The 19,275-nt window shown below is 35.4% G+C and overlaps 2 protein-coding genes across 4 annotated transcripts in view; both read left to right on the plus strand.

Moving 5' to 3' along the window:
- The first annotated feature begins 196 nt into the window (after positions 1-196).
- calr (calreticulin) lies at positions 197-7,667 on the plus strand. The gene is made up of 9 exons (XM_073818634.1): positions 197-459; positions 825-926; positions 2,296-2,499; positions 3,042-3,136; positions 3,228-3,437; positions 3,646-3,759; positions 5,345-5,488; positions 5,581-5,673; positions 5,759-7,667. Exons 1-9 carry the CDS (start codon positions 366-368, stop codon positions 5,963-5,965), a joined length of 1,263 nt encoding a protein of 420 aa, XP_073674735.1. The 5' UTR covers positions 197-365; the 3' UTR covers positions 5,966-7,667.
- Positions 7,668-9,555: 1,888 nt separating this feature from the next.
- Positions 9,556-19,275, plus strand: part of eps15 (epidermal growth factor receptor pathway substrate 15) — a 40,627-nt gene continuing 30,907 nt past the window's right edge. For all 3 annotated transcript variants that reach the window (XM_073818565.1, XM_073818566.1, XM_073818567.1), the window contains exons 1-9: positions 9,556-9,620; positions 12,433-12,474; positions 15,009-15,098; positions 15,323-15,370; positions 15,460-15,555; positions 15,744-15,806; positions 15,942-16,067; positions 16,356-16,415; positions 17,311-17,511. In XM_073818565.1, the coding sequence (XP_073674666.1) occupies positions 9,594-9,620; positions 12,433-12,474; positions 15,009-15,098; positions 15,323-15,370; positions 15,460-15,555; positions 15,744-15,806; positions 15,942-16,067; positions 16,356-16,415; positions 17,311-17,511 (753 nt within the window). In that variant the 5' untranslated portion in view covers positions 9,556-9,593. The remainder of the gene's footprint in view (positions 9,621-12,432; positions 12,475-15,008; positions 15,099-15,322; positions 15,371-15,459; positions 15,556-15,743; positions 15,807-15,941; positions 16,068-16,355; positions 16,416-17,310; positions 17,512-19,275) is intronic.

Genomic DNA, 19,275 nt, shown 5'->3' on the forward strand with positions numbered 1-19,275 from the left:
CCGGTTCATTGAACCGATTCGCGGAAACGAGTCTTCTCATCACTAGTGCCTGCCAAACGCGTGGTCAGCTGGCATTGGCCAGAAAGGACGTTCCACAGCATTCCGAAAATAATCTGATTGGCTGACCGGCGTGACGCTGTCGTCTCCAGCCGCCGTCCAATCAGAGCAAGCCATCTGTTCCCAGTCTAGAGGCGAGACTGTGCGAAAGAAAGCAGAGCAGGCTCGGTAATTTCTGCAGGCATGTGAAGATCCAAACAGAGCGCATTATATACATATTCAAGCCTCTTATCCATTTCTTATTAAATCATTTTCTTTATATTTTACTATTGTATCTCCCTAAAAAGGGTGTATATTTTACCGCAAAGATGACAGCGTTATCTCTACTGTTTATGGCCGTGTCCATCGCTTTAATAACCGCAGAATCTTCTGTTTATTTCCGAGAGCAATTTGAAGACGGTGGTAAGTTTGAAGCATTTGTGGTTTTATGCTTTATGAATACTATTTATGCTTTCTGTGGCTTACGAGCATGTGATAAAGTCAACATATACTTGATTTTCTATGTGATGGAGTCACTATATGCCTTTTTAATGGCTTGGCTACTATGGTGTTTTGCATTGGTACATTCATTAAATAATATAACAATAATAATAATCATTTAAAATCTTAGTCTTGGTTTAGATAGTGGTTAGCTTTTAACGAATAACCAAGGCAGCATGGGTGAATGATGTCCTTGATTTAATCTGATAATATTCTTAATTATGCATATGTGCATGCGAATGATAATGTTTTTAATTTTATATTCATGTCACACATGCACATTTCAGACACCTGGAGGAGCCGATGGGTGGAATCCAAGCATAAATCAGACTATGGGAAGTTTGTGCTCACTGCAGGCAAATTTTATGGGGATGCTGAGAAAGATAAGGGTGAGTGGTATTTTACTTATTTCATGCTCCAGATAATGGACACCGGTTTGTTTGAATTTGTGGTGTCCTTAGTTTTGCATTATTTTATGCACTGAATAATACGCCAGGGGAGGGACTACTTTCTGTGACGTCATCTCTTTGCTCTACTGAGCTGCAGGCATGTAACACCATCTGATATTTACTATGTTTCAAAACATTGCAAAACCACGTGTACTTTAGGGCCCAATTACCTTGGTACGGAATAAATTTAGTCCCATTTTTGTCTAACTTTGTGCTTTGCCGAGGTTGAGGACTGTAGTATGACTTCAGACTTCTCATTCAAACTTTTGGTCTGTACTGTATATTTTTCTGTTTATTAAAGTTTTTACTCTACATTTGTGCAGTTTTCAGTGGGTTAGTGATATTTTTTTAAATATATATAAATTAATAAATAAATAATTTTTAAATGGGTTTTTATACAAAAACTGCTTTATGTAAAATTCACTTTATAAAAGACCCACATTTCTAACTTTAATTCATGGGGATAACATGGATAATTTCACATGGTTTAGTGTAAGAGTTTTGCCCGTCTTTTGGAAAATCCAGTTTTAAAAGTAAAAGAAACAACTACAAATAACTTTTACCAGTAGGTGGCTGCAGAGCTCCACTATTTGCTATTTGCTATTTGACCACCTGAAAGATATTATAAGTTTTTTTAGTTGAATTCATATCTACAGTACAGACCAAAAGTTTGGACACACCTGAATGAGAAGGAATCACAAAAGAATCACATTCAAAATGAAGTTTAGTTTAAAAATGGACCAAAAATGTTGATGATTTGATGTTTCTAAAACATTTCAGTGTAGAATTTTAAACTTGTACTTCTTATGAAAGCAGTAACTGTAAAGAGACATTATAATTGAGTAAAAATGTGACATGATTGAATGTGCTTATTTCATTGAATGTATTCTGCCTACCTTGTATCTTTTAGCATTCATGTTTGTTTTAATTTCTGTCAAAATGCAAATTATTTTGAAAAAAATGTGGGGTAGAATATGAAATAACAATTCTGTAAATAATGGATTCAAATTCTTTTTTTTTTATTAAAATGGTTCTCTTTGTAATAACAAATAATTTTTCAGATAATTAGATCCGATTATTCAAAGAAATATTTGAAATAATCGATTTGAAAAAACAATCATTAGCTGCAGCTCTGTTTTTGGAACTATTTTTTGTTTGTTCATCCAATTAATAAAAGAAACGCTCAAAAGATTATCGAAAAAGAAAATCGATTATCAAAATAGTCAGTCAACAGTTGTAGCCATACTAATCAGGTGAAGTTATTAAAAGTTATTAATAGTTACTCATTTATCTTACTGTGAATTTGCAGGTCTTCAGACCAGTCAGGATGCTCATTTCTACGCACTATCGTCCCGCTTTGCTGATTTCAGCAGCAAGGATCAGCCCCTCGTGATCCAGTTTACTGTAAAACATGAGCAGAGCATTGACTGTGGTGGAGGTTACATCAAACTTTTCCCATCAGACCTCAAACAGGAAGATATGCATGGAGACTCCCAATATAATATCATGTTTGGTGAGTATCTTAATAACCACAGATAAATCTGTTGTGAAATTGGGCAGTCAAACCAAAAATTATTCAGACACCAGATAAAATTGTAATTTTATTTTACTAGTGGGTGCAGGACACTATACAGTAGTTCATTTATGTAAGTGAGGATAAAATAAAATAAACTGTGACATATTATACCCAAATATTCTTCATACAGTGGACTACCAGAAAAGTTCTATCAAAGTTATCTGACATTTATATGAAGCTGAATTTGTTCTGACGCAGTTTAACTCTTGAGTTCTTGTCATATTTTATTAGCATTTTCTAAACTATAGCGAATAAACTGTGATAAAGTTAGAAATTTTGAAGGTGTCTGAATACATTTTAGTTTGACTGTAATTCATTTGTGATTACCAAGATGAATTTGTTCTGACAGTTTAACTCTTGAGTTCTTGTCATATTTTATTACCATTTTCTAAACTATACATTTTCCTTTGACTGTATATCAAAACAGTTTGTCTCTTTGGACACACAGGGTGATTTAATTTGCATTTTATCTCTTCCAGGTCCTGACATCTGTGGCCCTGGCACTAAGAAAGTACATGTAATCTTCAATTACAAAGGCAAAAATCATTTGATCAACAAAGATATTAGATGCAAGGTAATTCTATTGTTCATTTATTTATTTTTGTTCTATTTCACACCATTGCACCAGTCCTACAAGCTAATACACCACGTATTTTATCATCCAGGATGATGAATACACCCACCTGTACACGTTAATTGTCAATCCTGACAACACTTATGAAGTCAAGATTGATAATAAGAAAGTAGAGTCTGGATCCTTGGAAGAAGACTGGGACTTCCTGCCTCCCAAAAAGATCAAAGATCCTGAAGCCAAAAAGCCTGAGGATTGGGACGAGAGAGAGAAGATCGATGACCCTGATGACAAGAAACCAAAGGTAAGGACGGTGTCCCTGTTTTTCATTCTCTTGTTTGTCGCAAAACAGGTTTACTTTATAAGCCACTGTTTAGAGTAAATGTGCACATATTACCACGGAAATTGTTCCATACGCTGGATTGCCTGTATCTTAACAACACCTGTTCTGATTTAAAGTATAAAATGATATGCTTCTTGCTTACACCATCTTTGTCTATGTGTTTCCGCAGGACTGGGACAAACCCGAGAACATCCCTGATCCTGATGCCAAGAAGCCTGATGACTGGGATGATGAGATGGATGGCGAATGGGAGCCGCCCATGGTCACCAATCCTGATTACAAGGTACTGATGTGTCTTTGTTAGGTCACTACCAAAATTTTCTGATAGTTTACTCACCCCCATGTCATCCAAGATGATCATGTCTTTCTTTCTTCAGTCGAAAAGAAATTCAAGTTTTTGAGGAAAACATGATTTTTCTCCATATAGGGCCAATGGGTTGAAGGTTCAAAGTACAGTTTTAATGCAGCTTCAAAGGGCTCTACACTATCCTAGACGATGAATAAGGGTCTTATCTAGCGAAACGATTAGTCCTTTTCTAAAGAAAAAAAGAAGAAATTCTATACTTTTTAACCACAAATGCTTGTCTTGCACTAAGTAGTCACATCGGAAAGGTCAAACACACTTTACAATAAAAAGGTAAAACGACAATGTCGGATGATTTTGAAGTTGGAGGAGAAAATGAGATGGAGTTTTTCACCCTACCCTACCTTTTTGAACCGAAATTAGGGATGCACCGAATTTTTAACATTCTAGTAGATATTATAGCCTACCAACAAAGCACAATTTAACTTAAAATTAATAAGTTAGTAAAATAATATTCTTTGGCCATTTTTAAGACTCCCTTCTTGAATCAATGCAGCCTTGCTGAGCAAAGAATGTTATAATAGATGTATTAATAGAGCTGTTGCAATGATTGTTATTATTTTTGTGTTACTTTTTTACTTTATTTTACAGAACAACAGTAAAATGACAAAACTAACATTTATGAATGTTGACTTTTATTTTGGTGGAAATCCGCAAGAAGACGTCAGTACTTCTTTTTGTTGACAGGAGCAGATTTATGAATGATTCTCATCACACAGATTTCATTCGCGCTTTGGGCTTTGAACCTTGGAATAAAAACAATTCATGCGCGTATTTGACAACAACATTTTGTAGTTTATTTTCTAATGGTTTAAGGCCATTTCGCGATTTCAGTCATCATACAGTAACCAGCATGGAAGACATGCGATGTGGTACTAAACAGTCTCGTGCTGTCGGTGCTTGTAATGATTTTCGCGTCTTTCTCTGACAGTTTTAAATGCTTCCACATTGCTGACTTGTTTTCTGCATTAGTGCGCGTCTCTAGTTGATCGAGTCATGTCATTGTTCGGTATAATTTATTCTGTCTTTTCGCTTATTCGGCTGAACGCTGAAAGAGATTTTTTTTTGCTATTTTCGACCAAATAATTTCAGGTTGCCGAACTTTCGGTGCATCCCCAACCGAAATACACGAAGATGAAGAACTAACCATGCGTGACCTTTCAAACATGACTAAGTAATGCCTAAAGTTGTAGACCTACATTGCAGAGCTAGTACAAGATGAGCATTTGTGGTTAAAAAGTATATACATTTTTTTTTTTAAAGAAGTTGACAGATCGTTTCGCTAGATAAGAACCTTATTCCTTGGCTAGGACTGTGTAGAGCCCTTTGGAACTTCATTAAAACTGCAATTTGGACCTTCAACCCATTGGTCCCCATTAAAGTCCACTTTATGGAGAAAAAACCTGGAATGTTTTTCTCAAAAACCTGTGACTTATTTTGTCACACTGAATACTGTGTCTGTTTGCTGTATTATTTCCGAAATTGAATTTTGAATCTTTTCAAGGGTGAGTGGAAACCCCGCCAGATTGACAATCCTGCTTACAAGGGAAAATGGGTGCACCCTGAGATTGATAACCCTGAGTACACCGCTGACAACGAAATCTATAAATACGATAGCATTGGAGTGATTGGACTGGACCTGTGGCAGGTAGCAATTTATTTTGTGTTTCAAAGACAGTTACAGCATTCAGATTTTTAACTGTTTATTGACATGTTTTATATCACCTTTTTTGTTTTTAGGTGAAGTCTGGCACAATTTTTGACAACTTTCTCATTACCAATGACCCCAAGTTGGCAGAAGAGGTTGGCAATGAGACTTGGGGTGCCACAAAGGTACACTTTGTCAATTATTATTATGTCTAAATCTCTTAAATCATTTTTTTGTTTTATTTAAATTTCTCATTTATGTTCCTCTCAGGATGCTGAGAAGAAGATGAAGGAAGGTCAAGAGGAGGAGGAGAGAAAGAAGCGTGAGGAAGAGGAAAAGACTAGAAAGGAGGAGGCAAAGGATGAAGAGGAAGAAGACAAGGAAGAGGAAGAAGAAGAGGAGGAGGAAGAGGAAGAAGAAGAAGAGGAGGAGGAGGAGGAAGACGAAACAGACTCTAAACTCAAAGATGAGTTGTAGATTTCGACAGGAACTTGTGAAGAAGTGCCCCATGACTAATGGGGTACAAGGCAGAGAACTGAACTAATGCTGGACATTCCTTTTTGTTGTGTGCTGGATGATTCCAGCAGGATTTAGTTTTTTGTTTCTTTGTTATTTTTTGTCCCGTTCCACTACTACAAACCTATTTATAGATTAACTCTTTCCATCATTTTCATTTGCATGTCAAGCAAAGTCCCAAGCATTTTCAGTCGGGCAGGGTTGAAGGAAGCCAACGTGAAAATCACAAAAATCACATCCCCATCTGTAGTGTGAGATCTGATCCATAAAAATTCACGCTCATGTTTACAAATGTCAGATATCCTGTTTGCTAAGCAATTCTGTGACATGAAACTTGAATCATAACAGTCATCAACTGGTAGCTACAAAACACTAGAAGAATTACCTCAGAAAACATTAACTTTATCTATTTGTTCATAATGTGGAGCAATTTTGAGGTACTGTTGCCACCATTTTCTTTCCATTTCACCCCTGTTACAGAATATGCAGAGTGGGTTAGATAGATGACATCTTATCTGCAGCATTTTAAGTTGACACAGTTTTGCGTGTGTGTGTGTTTGTGTGAATGTGTTAGGTTTGAGAAAGAGTCGACACTTTATTGCATGTTTCATCCTCAGATTCATAACCTTTTCCTCGCTCTTAATATCAAATCTGTCAGTAAACAGGTTAAAATCTTGTTTGTGTGCTTTCCTAAACAGTGTGAATCTCACAAGCTGATATAGTTTTGATCTGGCCCTGGTTAGCAAGCAAATTCTGACACACTTGGTTTCCCAAAAGTTGAAAAAAAAAATGTTCACATCTGATTGATTGAATGTTTGGGGAAAGTAAAATATTATAAACAATGTTTTCTTGAGTAGCTGCGAAGCTCTTGTATGTGTTTGCTTTGGTTCTTTTCGTTAACTGAATTGCTGATTGATTGAATTTGGCAAATGAGGTAATCAGGCCCAGGCCGAACCTGTGGAGTGAAGAAAAATGCAAAGCTTGTGAGATTTCAAGAGTGTTACGAGGAAAGTTCCACAGAGATTCTAGTAACACTTCTGCTTTTCAACAGATTTCACAGCCATTGTGAATATTGCACTGCTGTACTGCTTTAATCAGATACTTCTCCAAGCAAAATAGATTGTGACCTTTTTTTTTTAAAAGATATATTTTGTACTTTTTGTGTTTTGAAGGATGTTCCTTGACATATGTGACCCTGGACCACAAAACCAGTCTTAAGTCGCTGGGGTATATTTGTAGCAATAGCCGAAAATACATTGTATGGGTCAAAATTATTGATTTTTCTTTTATGCCAAAAATCATTAGGAAATTAATTAAAGATCATGTTCCATGAAGATTTTTTGTAAAATTCCTACTATAAATATATCAAAATGTATTTGATTAGTAATATGCATTGTTAAGAACTTAATTTGGACAACTTTAAAGGTGATTTTCTCAATATTTTGAATTTTTTGCACCCTCAGATTACAGATTTTCAAATAGATGTATCTCGGCCAAATATTGTCCTATCCTAACAAACCATACATCAATAGAAATGTATATATCTCAGTTTTGTCAAATTTAACCTTATGACTGGTTTTGTGGTCCAGGGTCACATATTGAGAAGAAAAGCTCTGGTATGAAAGTTGTTGTCCAATAATAAAACTACAAAAAGAGTAATGTACCCAGCTGTCTAGTTTTTGAGAGCATAAACTAAATCAATTTTCTCTATTTCAGGGGCCCTAGTTTTTTTTTTATGATTATTTATATATCTATATTTATTTTTTGTCAGTTGAAGGAATGTGATATTAATTAATTACTCTTTTATATTAGAATAAATAATCTTATTAATATAATAGGGCTGTGCAAAACATGACTATGCATTCATAAATGATTAATAAGTGATATGTTAGTATTTTTATATATGTTTTGTAAATTAAGTTATAAATCATTTACAAGTGATTAGATAATGATGAACTAATAATTTACAAAACATGATTACATGTTCACAAATGATTATTAAGTAATATGCTAACAATTTACAAATCTGTCGTAAGTTATCTTAAAAAAATAGCAAATCATGAAATAATCAAACAGATCCTTAGTAAGTGGTTAATACCTTACTAGTTAATATATTATTTGTCACTTAAAAATAATTAAAATATCAATCATTTAAATGTTTATCCTTCATCATGAATAAATCATTTACAAATCTTTCTGCATCCCCTAATCCTGGGTTTCTCAACTCTGGCCCTCAAGGTCCACTTTCCTGCAGAGTTTAGCTTCAACCCTAATTAGGATCACTAGAAAGTTACAGGCAGGTGAGTTTGATCAAGGTTGGAGCTAAACTCAGCAGGAAAGTGGACCTCGAAGGCCAGAGTTGAAAACCCCTGCCCTAATCTAAAGTGTAAACAATTCATCAGTTGTAAATGATGCTTGGCACTCTTTTTTCTGTTGTCCTTTTTCTCTATCAAATGTTTTAGTAACCATCATAAATTATATATCATTTGAACGCTTAGAAGCTCAAGAATCATCCATTTTGAAATCGGACATTGCTTTACCATGGAAATGGTATTTTAAAATCGTTTGGCGGTCTCCTCCCCCTTAGCAGTGTCATATTACAAAATGCATTACGGTGTTTTAGAATCACAACTTTTTACAATCTTGTCAAAAAACATATCATTGGAAAGGTCTGAGTCTCAGGATTGCATATTTGGTGGTTATTTTGTGATTGAATGAAAATTTTCAGAAAAAATTTGACTTTTGTGACAGAAAAATGCTGAAAAAATATATATGGCATTTGGATGGCACCCGGTGGCTGTTTGTGGTATAACGCCCAAAACAAACTTTCACAGGAACCTTCATTTTTTTTCATATCAACTTCAAATTTGGAACATGACTTATTTAGATGTGAGGCTTCAATTTGATATCAAATTTAGGATAAAACTTAAACATCTATAATTTCTTGATACTTTATTTTTTTTTTTAAATCCACTTCTGCAATAATCTGCTGATTGTCTTCTTTAAAAAGAAACCAACCTTAGATCTGTATTCCAAAGTGTTCATGAAATTACAACAATTGAAGTTTGGATAGTGCACTTTCATGCCTATTTAAAAAAATAGGAGTGACAGTTAAGGGGTTAAGATAATTTACGACAGATTGGTAAATCGTTAGTACTTCTGTATTTCAGATAAAATAAATGCAGTTTTGGTAAGCAGAATTTAGGCAGAATTTTAAAAAAAAACTTTAAAATCTTACTATTCACAACCCTTTGACTGGTAGTGTAGCAGCTTTAGAACTACAACAAAATGTGAGAATTAAACGTTTTTTTTCCACACAAATTTACCAATACAAAATTAACACTTCACAGAGTCCTCATCCACTGATAATTACCGCGCCAGGTTTTGTACATCCTCCGGATCCACCGAGAACTCCAGTGTCTTGTTTTGCAGTGCCACCGCTTGTTACCAACCGCCTACAGATCCTCTGAATAATCCAGCGCCGTGTTTTATTTACCCTCAATCCTAACCCAGTACCAGGTTTTGTAACATCCCTATATTGCCCATTGCCTATCGCAACGCAGGATGAACTAGTGGGAACAGAAACACTATGGCTGCCAGTCTCTCCCTGACTCAGGTAACCTCCCTTTCTACACAAATATAACACTCTCCAAAACACTTTCCAGCTCGTTTCGTACGTCTGTAAAATCCGTTAAACTTTCATTTGGCGGTTTGGGGTGGAAAACGATCACACCCCGCTGTCTAATCGCAGCTGTTTAAAGTTGTTTTCAGCCATTTGCTTGGCCAGAGAAAAAGTTTCAGTGTGATCTTTTAGGGACTTGCGTAAGGGCGTAGCTTAGTGTGTCAGTGTTAAACTGGTCTGGATTAAACAAACGAAAGTTTAATTATTTTTCCAGCTTTAGCATGTGATGAGATTACAGAAGTTACTGTACTTTCTAGCTCATCTTGGGTTTTTAACGTTACATGTCTCGGGTATGAACGTGTGAAAGTGCTTGTGAAATGTCTTTGAACAGAAGATGTTCAAATACTTCTTCAATTTATGTCACAAAAACTCTCAAATTGTTATATTAAGAACGTGTTTCATTTATATCTGACGTTGGTGTTTAGATTAGCGGTGTGTTTTAGTCCATTAAACCATGCTCGGTTGCATAGAAAAGCAGCAGGAAGTTTTGCTTCACTGCTAGCTTGCTTTTTCTCTCTTCATGTATCAATAAATATGAACTAGTCGTTATTTTATGCAAATGTGGCATGTACTATCGTTTTGCAGTCATATTATGTATTTTCCCACTTTTGTGGACTTCGTTATTCTACCCATAACAACTTTTTTCCTCTTATCTACAGTGTGTAAACTAATTAGCCAGCTAGCTAAAGCATATTTGACACTCGCTAGCTGGCTAAACAGATCATTAACCTTCAAAAAAGGTTATAGTCGAGTAAATTTAAAGCTTAAAAAGTCAGAAATCTCAAACCAGAGACGTATGAACTTTTTCCGCTGTGGTTTTTGTGTATAATGAAATATTAATGAAATAGCTTCAGTGACACTCATACAGAAAGGGCTCTGACAGCATATGCATTACATGCATAGAGTCACTTATAGCTGTTTTAATAGTCTTGAGGGATTTATGGATTGATTAGATTGATGGTTTGAAATGTTCCTCACTTTAGTGTGCATGCTGTCTTCTTTATTGCTTTAAAAAATAACACTTGTCTAATGGCAAGGATGGTTACAGTGTTGACCACATGCAGCTGATGGTGTGCACGGTTTTAGAAGCAAGACACTTGCATGAAATATGCATTGCAGCATTACCTCATCAAGAAGACTTTAGACTGAGGAAGAGACATGTCTGAAATGTCTTCAGTCTGTTTTGCTTTCTATGATTTCGGAGGGATAGGTTTGATTTGAGAGATATTGGAAAAAAAGAAAAAGGCAACCATGCAATTATTCAGTGATTCAGCAGAGTCATATTTAAAATGTGGGTACATTTTTTTTAAATTGAGATTTATACATCATCTGAAAACTGAGTAAATAAGCTTTCCATTGATGTATTTTGATAAAGCTGTTCAAATGAAGTTCATTCGAAAATGCATATTACTAATCAAAAATTAATGTTTGATATATTTATGGTAGAAACTGTACAAAATATCTTCACTTAATATCGTAATGATTTTTGCCATAAAAGAAAAATCAATAATTTTGATCCATACAATGTGTTGTTGGCTATTGCTACAAATATACCCGTGCTACTTAAAACTGGCTTTGTGCTCCAGGGTCACATTTAATGGTTCATAATTTCATATTTGCAGATTAATTTCACCAAATTATTTGTGCATTTGCCATTTCTGTTTAAATGCATTTGTAAATGCTCCTTTTATTATCTTTGTATTCAGCTTCTGTGTTGATTTTGCAGTGTAAACACAGCATGACAGACAGATTAGGATGCCAAGATGATTTTGTAGATTTAGTTGATGGTATTTTTTTGTTGTATGTTTAATCATGGTTTTCTAAGCCTTTGCTTTGTAGGAGCGTGGTAATTATAAGTAAAACATGCCAGAATAAGTTTCAGGAAATGAGTTGGATTCAGAACAGCCTGAAAGGCCAAAGTGGTTGGTGTTTTTTTTTTCTTCTTTTTTTTTTTTTTAAAGAAGCGCAACAAAAACTCCTACTCCTTTCTCAGCGGGGCAAGGAAATGTTTGGTGGCACTTTGCTGAATATTGTGTGCCAGCGTCGCATTAGCATGCACCAGTAACCACCTGATGGGAGACAGACAGAGCTGTTGAACTACAATCAAAAAACAGTTGGGATCTGGCAGAACTTAGTCTAACTTGGCCAGAAAAGCAATTTGATGCTTATACATTATGGTGATGCAGATATCTGATATGCAAGATCATATAAGCTCCTAATAGCTTTTGATTGGCAGAGGGGTTGGCGTTTACTAAAAACACCATTTAAAAATCATGATTTGGTTTCTGTAATGCATCTGATTTCACTTGAACCATCCATATGTTATAAATTAGCCTTTTGGCCATGACTAAACCCGATGTCTATTACTCCGCAAGACGTTTGTGAATCACACAGTTCAACAAAAGCTCAGTGTTTGTGTTGTGAATGGCAGGAGACTTAAAAAAAAGCCTCTGTTAATGTGTGAATGGGTGTATAATCAACATCTTTAAATACGGAAAGGTGCGTGAGATCATTTGTTTTCACATTGCCATTTTATAAATGTCCACCTGGTTGCCAGATGGCTTTAACATTTCCTTTTCAGAGATCTGAATGCATCAGTGCTGCCAAGAAAGTCAGCCGTTTAGAAGAATGTGCTGTTTAATTGGCTTATTTATGTCTTGGTTAAAAATTTTATCAATTTGACCTGTTAAACGACGTCTTCCGAAACATTTTAAAACCTGTTTTTTTTGTTGTTATTTCGTTGCAGCTTTCGAGTGGGAATCCTGTCTATGAGAAATACTATCGACAGGTAAGCGTTTAGTCAGCTTTTTCTGTTAGGTTTCATTTTGGCATTATAAAGCACTTGGTGGAAAAATAAAAATAAAAACCTGCATTGTCAGTTTGAGCTAAAAGCACTCTGAGGCTTCTGCCTCCCATAAGTGTCGTTCTCTCAGTAAGAGGATGCCGCTATGAATTAGTGATGACTTTTGCAAACTGAACAGGACATGGTGAGTGGAGCAGCTTGTTTGAACCAGCATGTGGTTTAAACATCTTGCTGCTGGTTTTTCATTCGAGTGAATCTCTCCAGATAAGCACTTGCACATTGCATTGATCCTGATTCATTTGATGAATTGTTAGTTTCTTTTATATACAGTCAAATACACCGTAAGGACTAGGGCTGGGCGATTTGGCCTAAAATCAAAATCTCGATTAATTGAACATTTTAACCCGATTACGATTAATGAACGATTATTTTATTCATTAATAAAATTATATTTAATTATATTTAAACAATATTAATTTTTTTGCCCTCATAGTTCACTGACAAGTTTTGTACAGTAAATATGCGCACATATTTTCGAGTGAGAGATTTTTGAATGAAGGGTGCACACACTATCTACTATCTATGATTATTTATTGAACATCAGTGTTGAACAACTGAAATTAAAGCACACATTGCTTAAAACCAAAAATGTCACATTTTTCTTTAATTAGTGAAAATAAATAATTTGCACTTTTGGAAACAAAATAAATTATTTATAAAATAATAATAAATATTAAAAGTAGAAAATAAGCAGTATCTCTTCTAAATAAAATTACTCTTGTATATCCTGTAAATACTTTTTACTGTATAAATGCTGCTTAAGCTCTCCATCGACATGTCGGCGGAATAACGTAACATAACGGAGCGGGGTCACCTGACTCCACACGCAGTAGTGTTTTTAAAGGGAAAGTAATTGAAATAATTGACCTGGAAAATTTTGATCGATTACAGGTTCTGAATGTCGATTTCGATTACTTTTCGATTAATCGCCCAGCCCTAGTAAGGACTCTTAAAGGGTCTTTAAAATCATGAAAATCTGAACTTTTCCATGTTTAAGTGCTATAATCGAGTCCCCAGTGCATCTACCAACCCAATAAATTTTTTTGGAGGGCCCTTCTCTGCAAACTTGTGATAAAACGAGCTGCTCAGATTTCGCTTGCCCCGTGACGTAGAAAGTGGACCTTAATATAATATTACCCCCCTTAATCTGCACGTTTACACCTAAGGCACAGCCATTTTGTTTCAGCAAGTGGCTACGATGCACCAGTTCTACATTTGAAGAGCACAGAACACCATTTAGAGTCCCAGCCTCGAAGGAGACAAGAGCAGTGGATTTATTGATTTATTTCCTGAAATTTTGCTTCTGCCACCCAGATCTAATTTAAACCTGCAATTTCTTTCCCAGCTGTTTACCTTTACAGACATACCCATCTGTTTTTGTTACTCACGTGTGTTTTTAACATAAACTTGTGTGTATTTGACAGTTTAAGCGCAATACGATATGAAAGAGAACTTAGTTTAGAACTCATGATAATCAAAACCAAACAGATGTTTTTTGGCAGAGTATCTGAGATAGGAGCAGTAAAGGCACAGCCTTATTCTGGAAAAGGGTGTGGGAGGCAGCAGCTCATTTGCATTTAAAGTGACATGCTGCAAAACAGTGTGTTTCTGCTTCCGCTCAAAGTAGGCTTTTTCAAAATTGTATAATAAATGATCTGTGGAGTATTTTAAGCTGAAACTTTACATAGACATTCTGGGGACACCTGAGACTTCTGTAAAAAAAAAGAAAAAAAAAGAAAAAGAGCATAACAGGTCTCCTTTATTTCTTCTTGTTATATGTGATTTGCATACCTGCTTGGTAAGTCACTTAGAGTGTTACGTGAAATGAATGTGAATTATGAATTATCTGGCACACACCCTGTTGCTAAAAAACAATTGTGTTTCTGTCATTCTATAGTTATGAATGAAAAACCTGTTGATGCTCACATATTTTTTTTATTTGACAGTCATATTTGTTCGTAAGCCAGTTCTATAATATTTAGAGAGAAATTCACAACTGTTCAGAAGCTTTAGGTCCGTTTTAGTTAAAGAAATAAACATTTTATTAAGCAAGGGTGCGTTAAATTGATCAAACATGACAGAGTTTGACACATAAAAGAGTTTGTTTTCAAATAAATGCTGTTTTTAAACTTTCTATTCATCAAAGAATCCTAAAAATCACGGTTTCTGCACAAATATAAGGAGAACAACTGTTTTCAACACCGATGTTAAGAAATGCTTCTTGAGCACCATGTGACACTGAAGACTGGAGTAATGGCTGCTGAAAATTTAGTTTTGGCGTCACAGGAATAAATAGCTTTTTCATATATAATAAAATAGAAAACCGTTATTATTAACTATAATAAAATGTCACATTAGTGTTTGTACTATATTTTTGGTCAAACAAATGCAGTGTTAAACTTTCAAAAATGTTCAAAAATTCAGACTTTAAATAATTTTTATGCTTTATTCCATTACAGGTAGATCCGTCCGGAAGTGGGCGTGTAGGAGCTGCTGAAGCGGCCTTATTTTTAAAGACATCTGGCCTTACAGACCTAATCCTTGGCAAGGTAACATCAGTTGGTGTGAATCCAATATAGCAGTGTGGGAAATGGAAATCAGTGAATTGATTGAGGAGTGCTGGAAACATCAAGATGACTTAAATAGAAAAGGACGGACGGTTAAATTTACTTACCTTCTGTGTACTGCCATATTGATTTTCTGCAATTTGTTGTGTTACCTTATGTATTAATTGTGTTTATCCTTATGTCTAATTTTCTTCATTGTTCCACAGATATGGGACTTAGCAGATGCAGATCGCAAGGGCTCGCTAAACAAGCAGGTATTTTGAAAAGCATTAATATTAAGGTACATAAAAAATTGTTTGAGTAATACATTCTCAACTATATTTGTTTGTTTGTCGCTTCTCAGCAATTTTATGTCGCCCTCCGTTTGGTGGCATGCGCTCAGAATGGACTTGAAGTGTCTCTTAAGAGCTTAAATACTGCTGTCCCTCCCCCAAAGTTTGTAAGTCAGACCTTAACTTCCTCTTCCTCTTCTCCAGATCAGGAAAATGACAATGACATCACGTTTCCCTCACAATATCATTACCAATGACTTAAAAGCTGCTGAGTTGATGATTTTATTTGCTTACATGGTGGAAACAGCTTCGTGTCTCTTGTGAGTTAATTACTGTTCCTCTATTTCCTGTTTAGCATGACAGTAGTAGTCCTCTTCAGTTTGGCCCGGTGCCCACAGACTGCCCATGGGTTGTTAAGGTCAGATATCGCCAACCAGTTTTTGGAATTGAGTTGCTAAATAAATGTTGACATTAGAATTAGTCATAAATTAGATTAGCCATTCAGTTCGGTTCCTTATTTGCTCATTTATGAATGCTTGTCTGTGTCATATAGGCAGAGGAGAAGCTGAAATTTGATGCCATCTTCGACAGCCTTTCTCCAGTGGGCGGCATGCTCACGGGAGATAAGGTCAAACCAGTGCTCCTCAATTCTAAACTCCCTGTGGACGTTCTTGGCAGGGTAAGATGAGCGCTGTGCTGGGCAGGTTTATAATGAGTGCATATGCAGGCTTTGATGATAGGACTTTTACCTTGTCTTTTATATAAAGGTGCAGTTTGAGGCCTGACCAACAGGCTGCGCTCTTGAGCCTTAGTTATTTTAAAAGGCAAAACAAACAAAAACCTAAAGTTTAGCTAAATTGTCTGTCCCACTTATAAGTATTAATATTAAAATACAAACCAGTAGTGATTAACTCTGTAAATCGATAATACTGATTTAATTGACAATTGATCTGATTTGATTTTATAGGTTTGGGAGCTCAGTGATATTGACAGAGATGGCATGCTGGACAAAGATGAGTTTGCTGTGGTGAGTTTTGTGTTATTTTCGTATTATTTATATACTATTATAATACTATTAATCTTTTGGTACCGCTTTACAATAAGGTGTAATTACATGAACGAACAATGGACAATACATTTCTTACAGTATTTATTAATCTTTGTTAATGTTAGGTAAAAAATACAGTCGTTCATTGCTTGACATGGTTAGTTCAAAGTGCAATAACTAATGTTAACAAACAATTAATCATGTATTTGTAAATGCTAAAATTAACATTAACTAAGAATAAAAAATGCTGTAGAAGTACATTGTTTATTCTTAGTTCATGTCAACTAATTAACCTTACTGATATTTTTTCTATTTTTTTTATTTTTATGAAGCTTTAAATTGTTTTATTTCACTTTTGCTTTAGTAATTTTAGTATTTAAAATGTTTCTATTTTCCTGTAATTTACAGGTATTTATTATAATACAGTTAGAATATTCATATTTTATTTTATAAAACTTTAATAGTTTTATTTTCAGTTTAAGTTAATAAAAACACCGGTCTAAAGCTAATCTAAACAAGACTAAACTGCAGCTAACCCCGTTGTGGCTGTTCTCATGTTTCTGTTTTGTTTTGCTATCATAAAGGAAAACATGACTCAGTTATGTCTATCTTAAATAGTTTTTAAACACAAAAATTCCTTATTTGAAGTTGTATATTTGTTTATTCTTGCCTTCACCATTTTTATTACATAGTTTAGGCTTTTATTAATATGCCATGAATTCTGATATTTGATGCAATAAATCATGTTTCCTGTTTGTGAAAAACTGCCTTTTATACTACTTTGATTCTGCCCTTGAAGACTTGTATTAAAACTTGTGAAGCTTGTTTGTCCACTGTTTATAATTCATACATTCTGTGTGTTTGTGTGTTTTAGGCCATGCATTTGGTATACAGAGCTCTGGAGTCTGAGCCAGTTCCCATGTCCCTGCCTGCCTCTCTGATTCCACCATCAAAACGGAAAAAAATAGCCACGCCTCCTGTGATGCCCCTCCTACCATCACCAGCACAGCACAAAGAGAGAGGCTCGGCCCACTCTGGATCTAAAACACTGCCAGCAAATCCTACACCGCCACAGGTGACATTTGCTTGTCATTATACTGTCAAATTATTGTTAATATAGATGTTATTAAAGGAGTAGTTCACTTCCAGAACAAAAATGTACAGATAATGTACTCACCCCCTTGTCATCCAAAATGTTTATATCTGTCTTTCTTCAGTCATAAAGAAAGTGTTTTTTGAGGAAAATATTCAAGGATTTTTCTCCTTATAATGGATATGTATGGTGGCCCCGAGTTTGAACTTCCAAAACGTAGTTTAAATGCAGCTTCAAAAGGCTCTAAATCAGGGGTCCCCAAACTCTTTTCTGAGAGGGCCAAATAATTTTCTTTTCTTTAATGGGGGGGCCGGCTCGGTTTATAAAAGAAAATTCCATGGGCCGGACTGACTACTATTATTATTATTATTTTATTATGATTTTACCTGTATTTATTATACCTTTTAATGGTAGAATAGTTTATTATTTTGTTATGCACCACACAAATTATCATTTCTTTTTAAAAGATATACAGGTGCGTCTCAATAAATTAGAATGTCACGGAAAAGTTCATTTATTTCAGTAATTCAACACAAATTGTGAAACTTGTGTATTGAATAAATTTAATGCACACAGACTGAAGTAGTTTAAGACTTTGGTTTCTTTAATTGTGATGATTTTGCTCACATTTAACAGAATCCCACCAATTCAGTATCTCAACAAATTAGAATATGGTGACATGCCAATCAGCCAATCAACTCAAAACACCTGCAAAGGTTTCCTGAGCCTTCAAAATGGTCTCTCAGTTTGGTTCACTAGGCTACACAATCATGGGGAAGACTGCTGATCTGACAGTTGTCCAGAAAACAAGCATTGACACCCTTCACAAAGAGGGTAAGCCACAAACATTAATTGCCAAAGAAGCTGGCTGCTCACAAAGTGCTGTATCCAAGCATGTTAACAAAAAGCTAAATGGAAGGAAAAAGTGTAGAAGAAAAAGATGCACAACCAACTGAGAGAACCGCAGCCTTGAGAGGCTTGTCAAGCAAAATCGATTCAAGAATTTGGGTGAACTTCACAAGGAATGGACTGAGGCTGGGGTCAAGGCGTCAAGAGCAAACCACACACAGACGTGTCAAGGAATTTGGCCACAGTTGTCATATTCCTCTTGTTAAGCCACTCCTGAACCACAGACAACATCAGAGGCATCATACCTGGGCTAAGGAGAAGAAGAAATGGACTGCTGCCCAGTGGTCCTCTTTTCAGATGAGAGCAAGTTTTGTATTTCATTTGGAAACCAAGGTCCTGGAGTCTGGTGGAAGGGTGGAGAAGCTCGTAGCTCAAGTTCCTTGATGATTTGGGGTGCAATGTCATCTGCTGGTGTTGGTCCACTGTGTTTTTTAACAAACGTCAAACTCCGCCTTCAGCATTTTCAGCGCTTCCACAGGCTTTTCAACTGGGAATGGGGCCACTGGTTTCTCAGCTGAAAAATTTTGGGTAACTGGGAGATGAGTGAAGTCTTGATTTTGCACCTGTTCAATCACGATGACGCATTATGTTGAATGTTCCATTCTGTTGGTGAATTTAACAAATAATTAGGCTATGTTTATAACTAAGGGAAATTTTAGTTTGAAAGCCAACCTCTATTATCAAATACCGACATGATATAAGTAAAATGTATTAAAAATTACATTTTTACTGGCATTGTTCAGAGGGGCCTTAGTTTGGGGACCCCTGCTCTAAATGATCCCAGCTGAGAAAGAAGGGTCTTATCTAGCAAAACTATCTGTTATTTTCTTAAAAAAA

The sequence above is a fragment of the Garra rufa genome, chromosome 15 (assembly GCF_049309525.1).
Source record: "Garra rufa chromosome 15, GarRuf1.0, whole genome shotgun sequence".
In the NCBI taxonomy this organism is placed as follows: domain Eukaryota; kingdom Metazoa; phylum Chordata; class Actinopteri; order Cypriniformes; family Cyprinidae; genus Garra; species Garra rufa.

Coding starts and splice junctions, on each gene's coding strand:
- calr (XM_073818634.1), top strand. CDS start 366: ATGACAGCGTTATCTCTACTGTTTATGGCCGTGTCCATCGCTTTAATA. Junction 5,489..5,580: donor TTGGACTGGACCTGTGGCAG/GTAGCAATTTAT, acceptor TTTTGTTTTTAG/GTGAAGTCTGGCACAATTTT. Junction 5,674..5,758: donor AGACTTGGGGTGCCACAAAG/GTACACTTTGTC, acceptor TGTTCCTCTCAG/GATGCTGAGAAGAAGATGAA.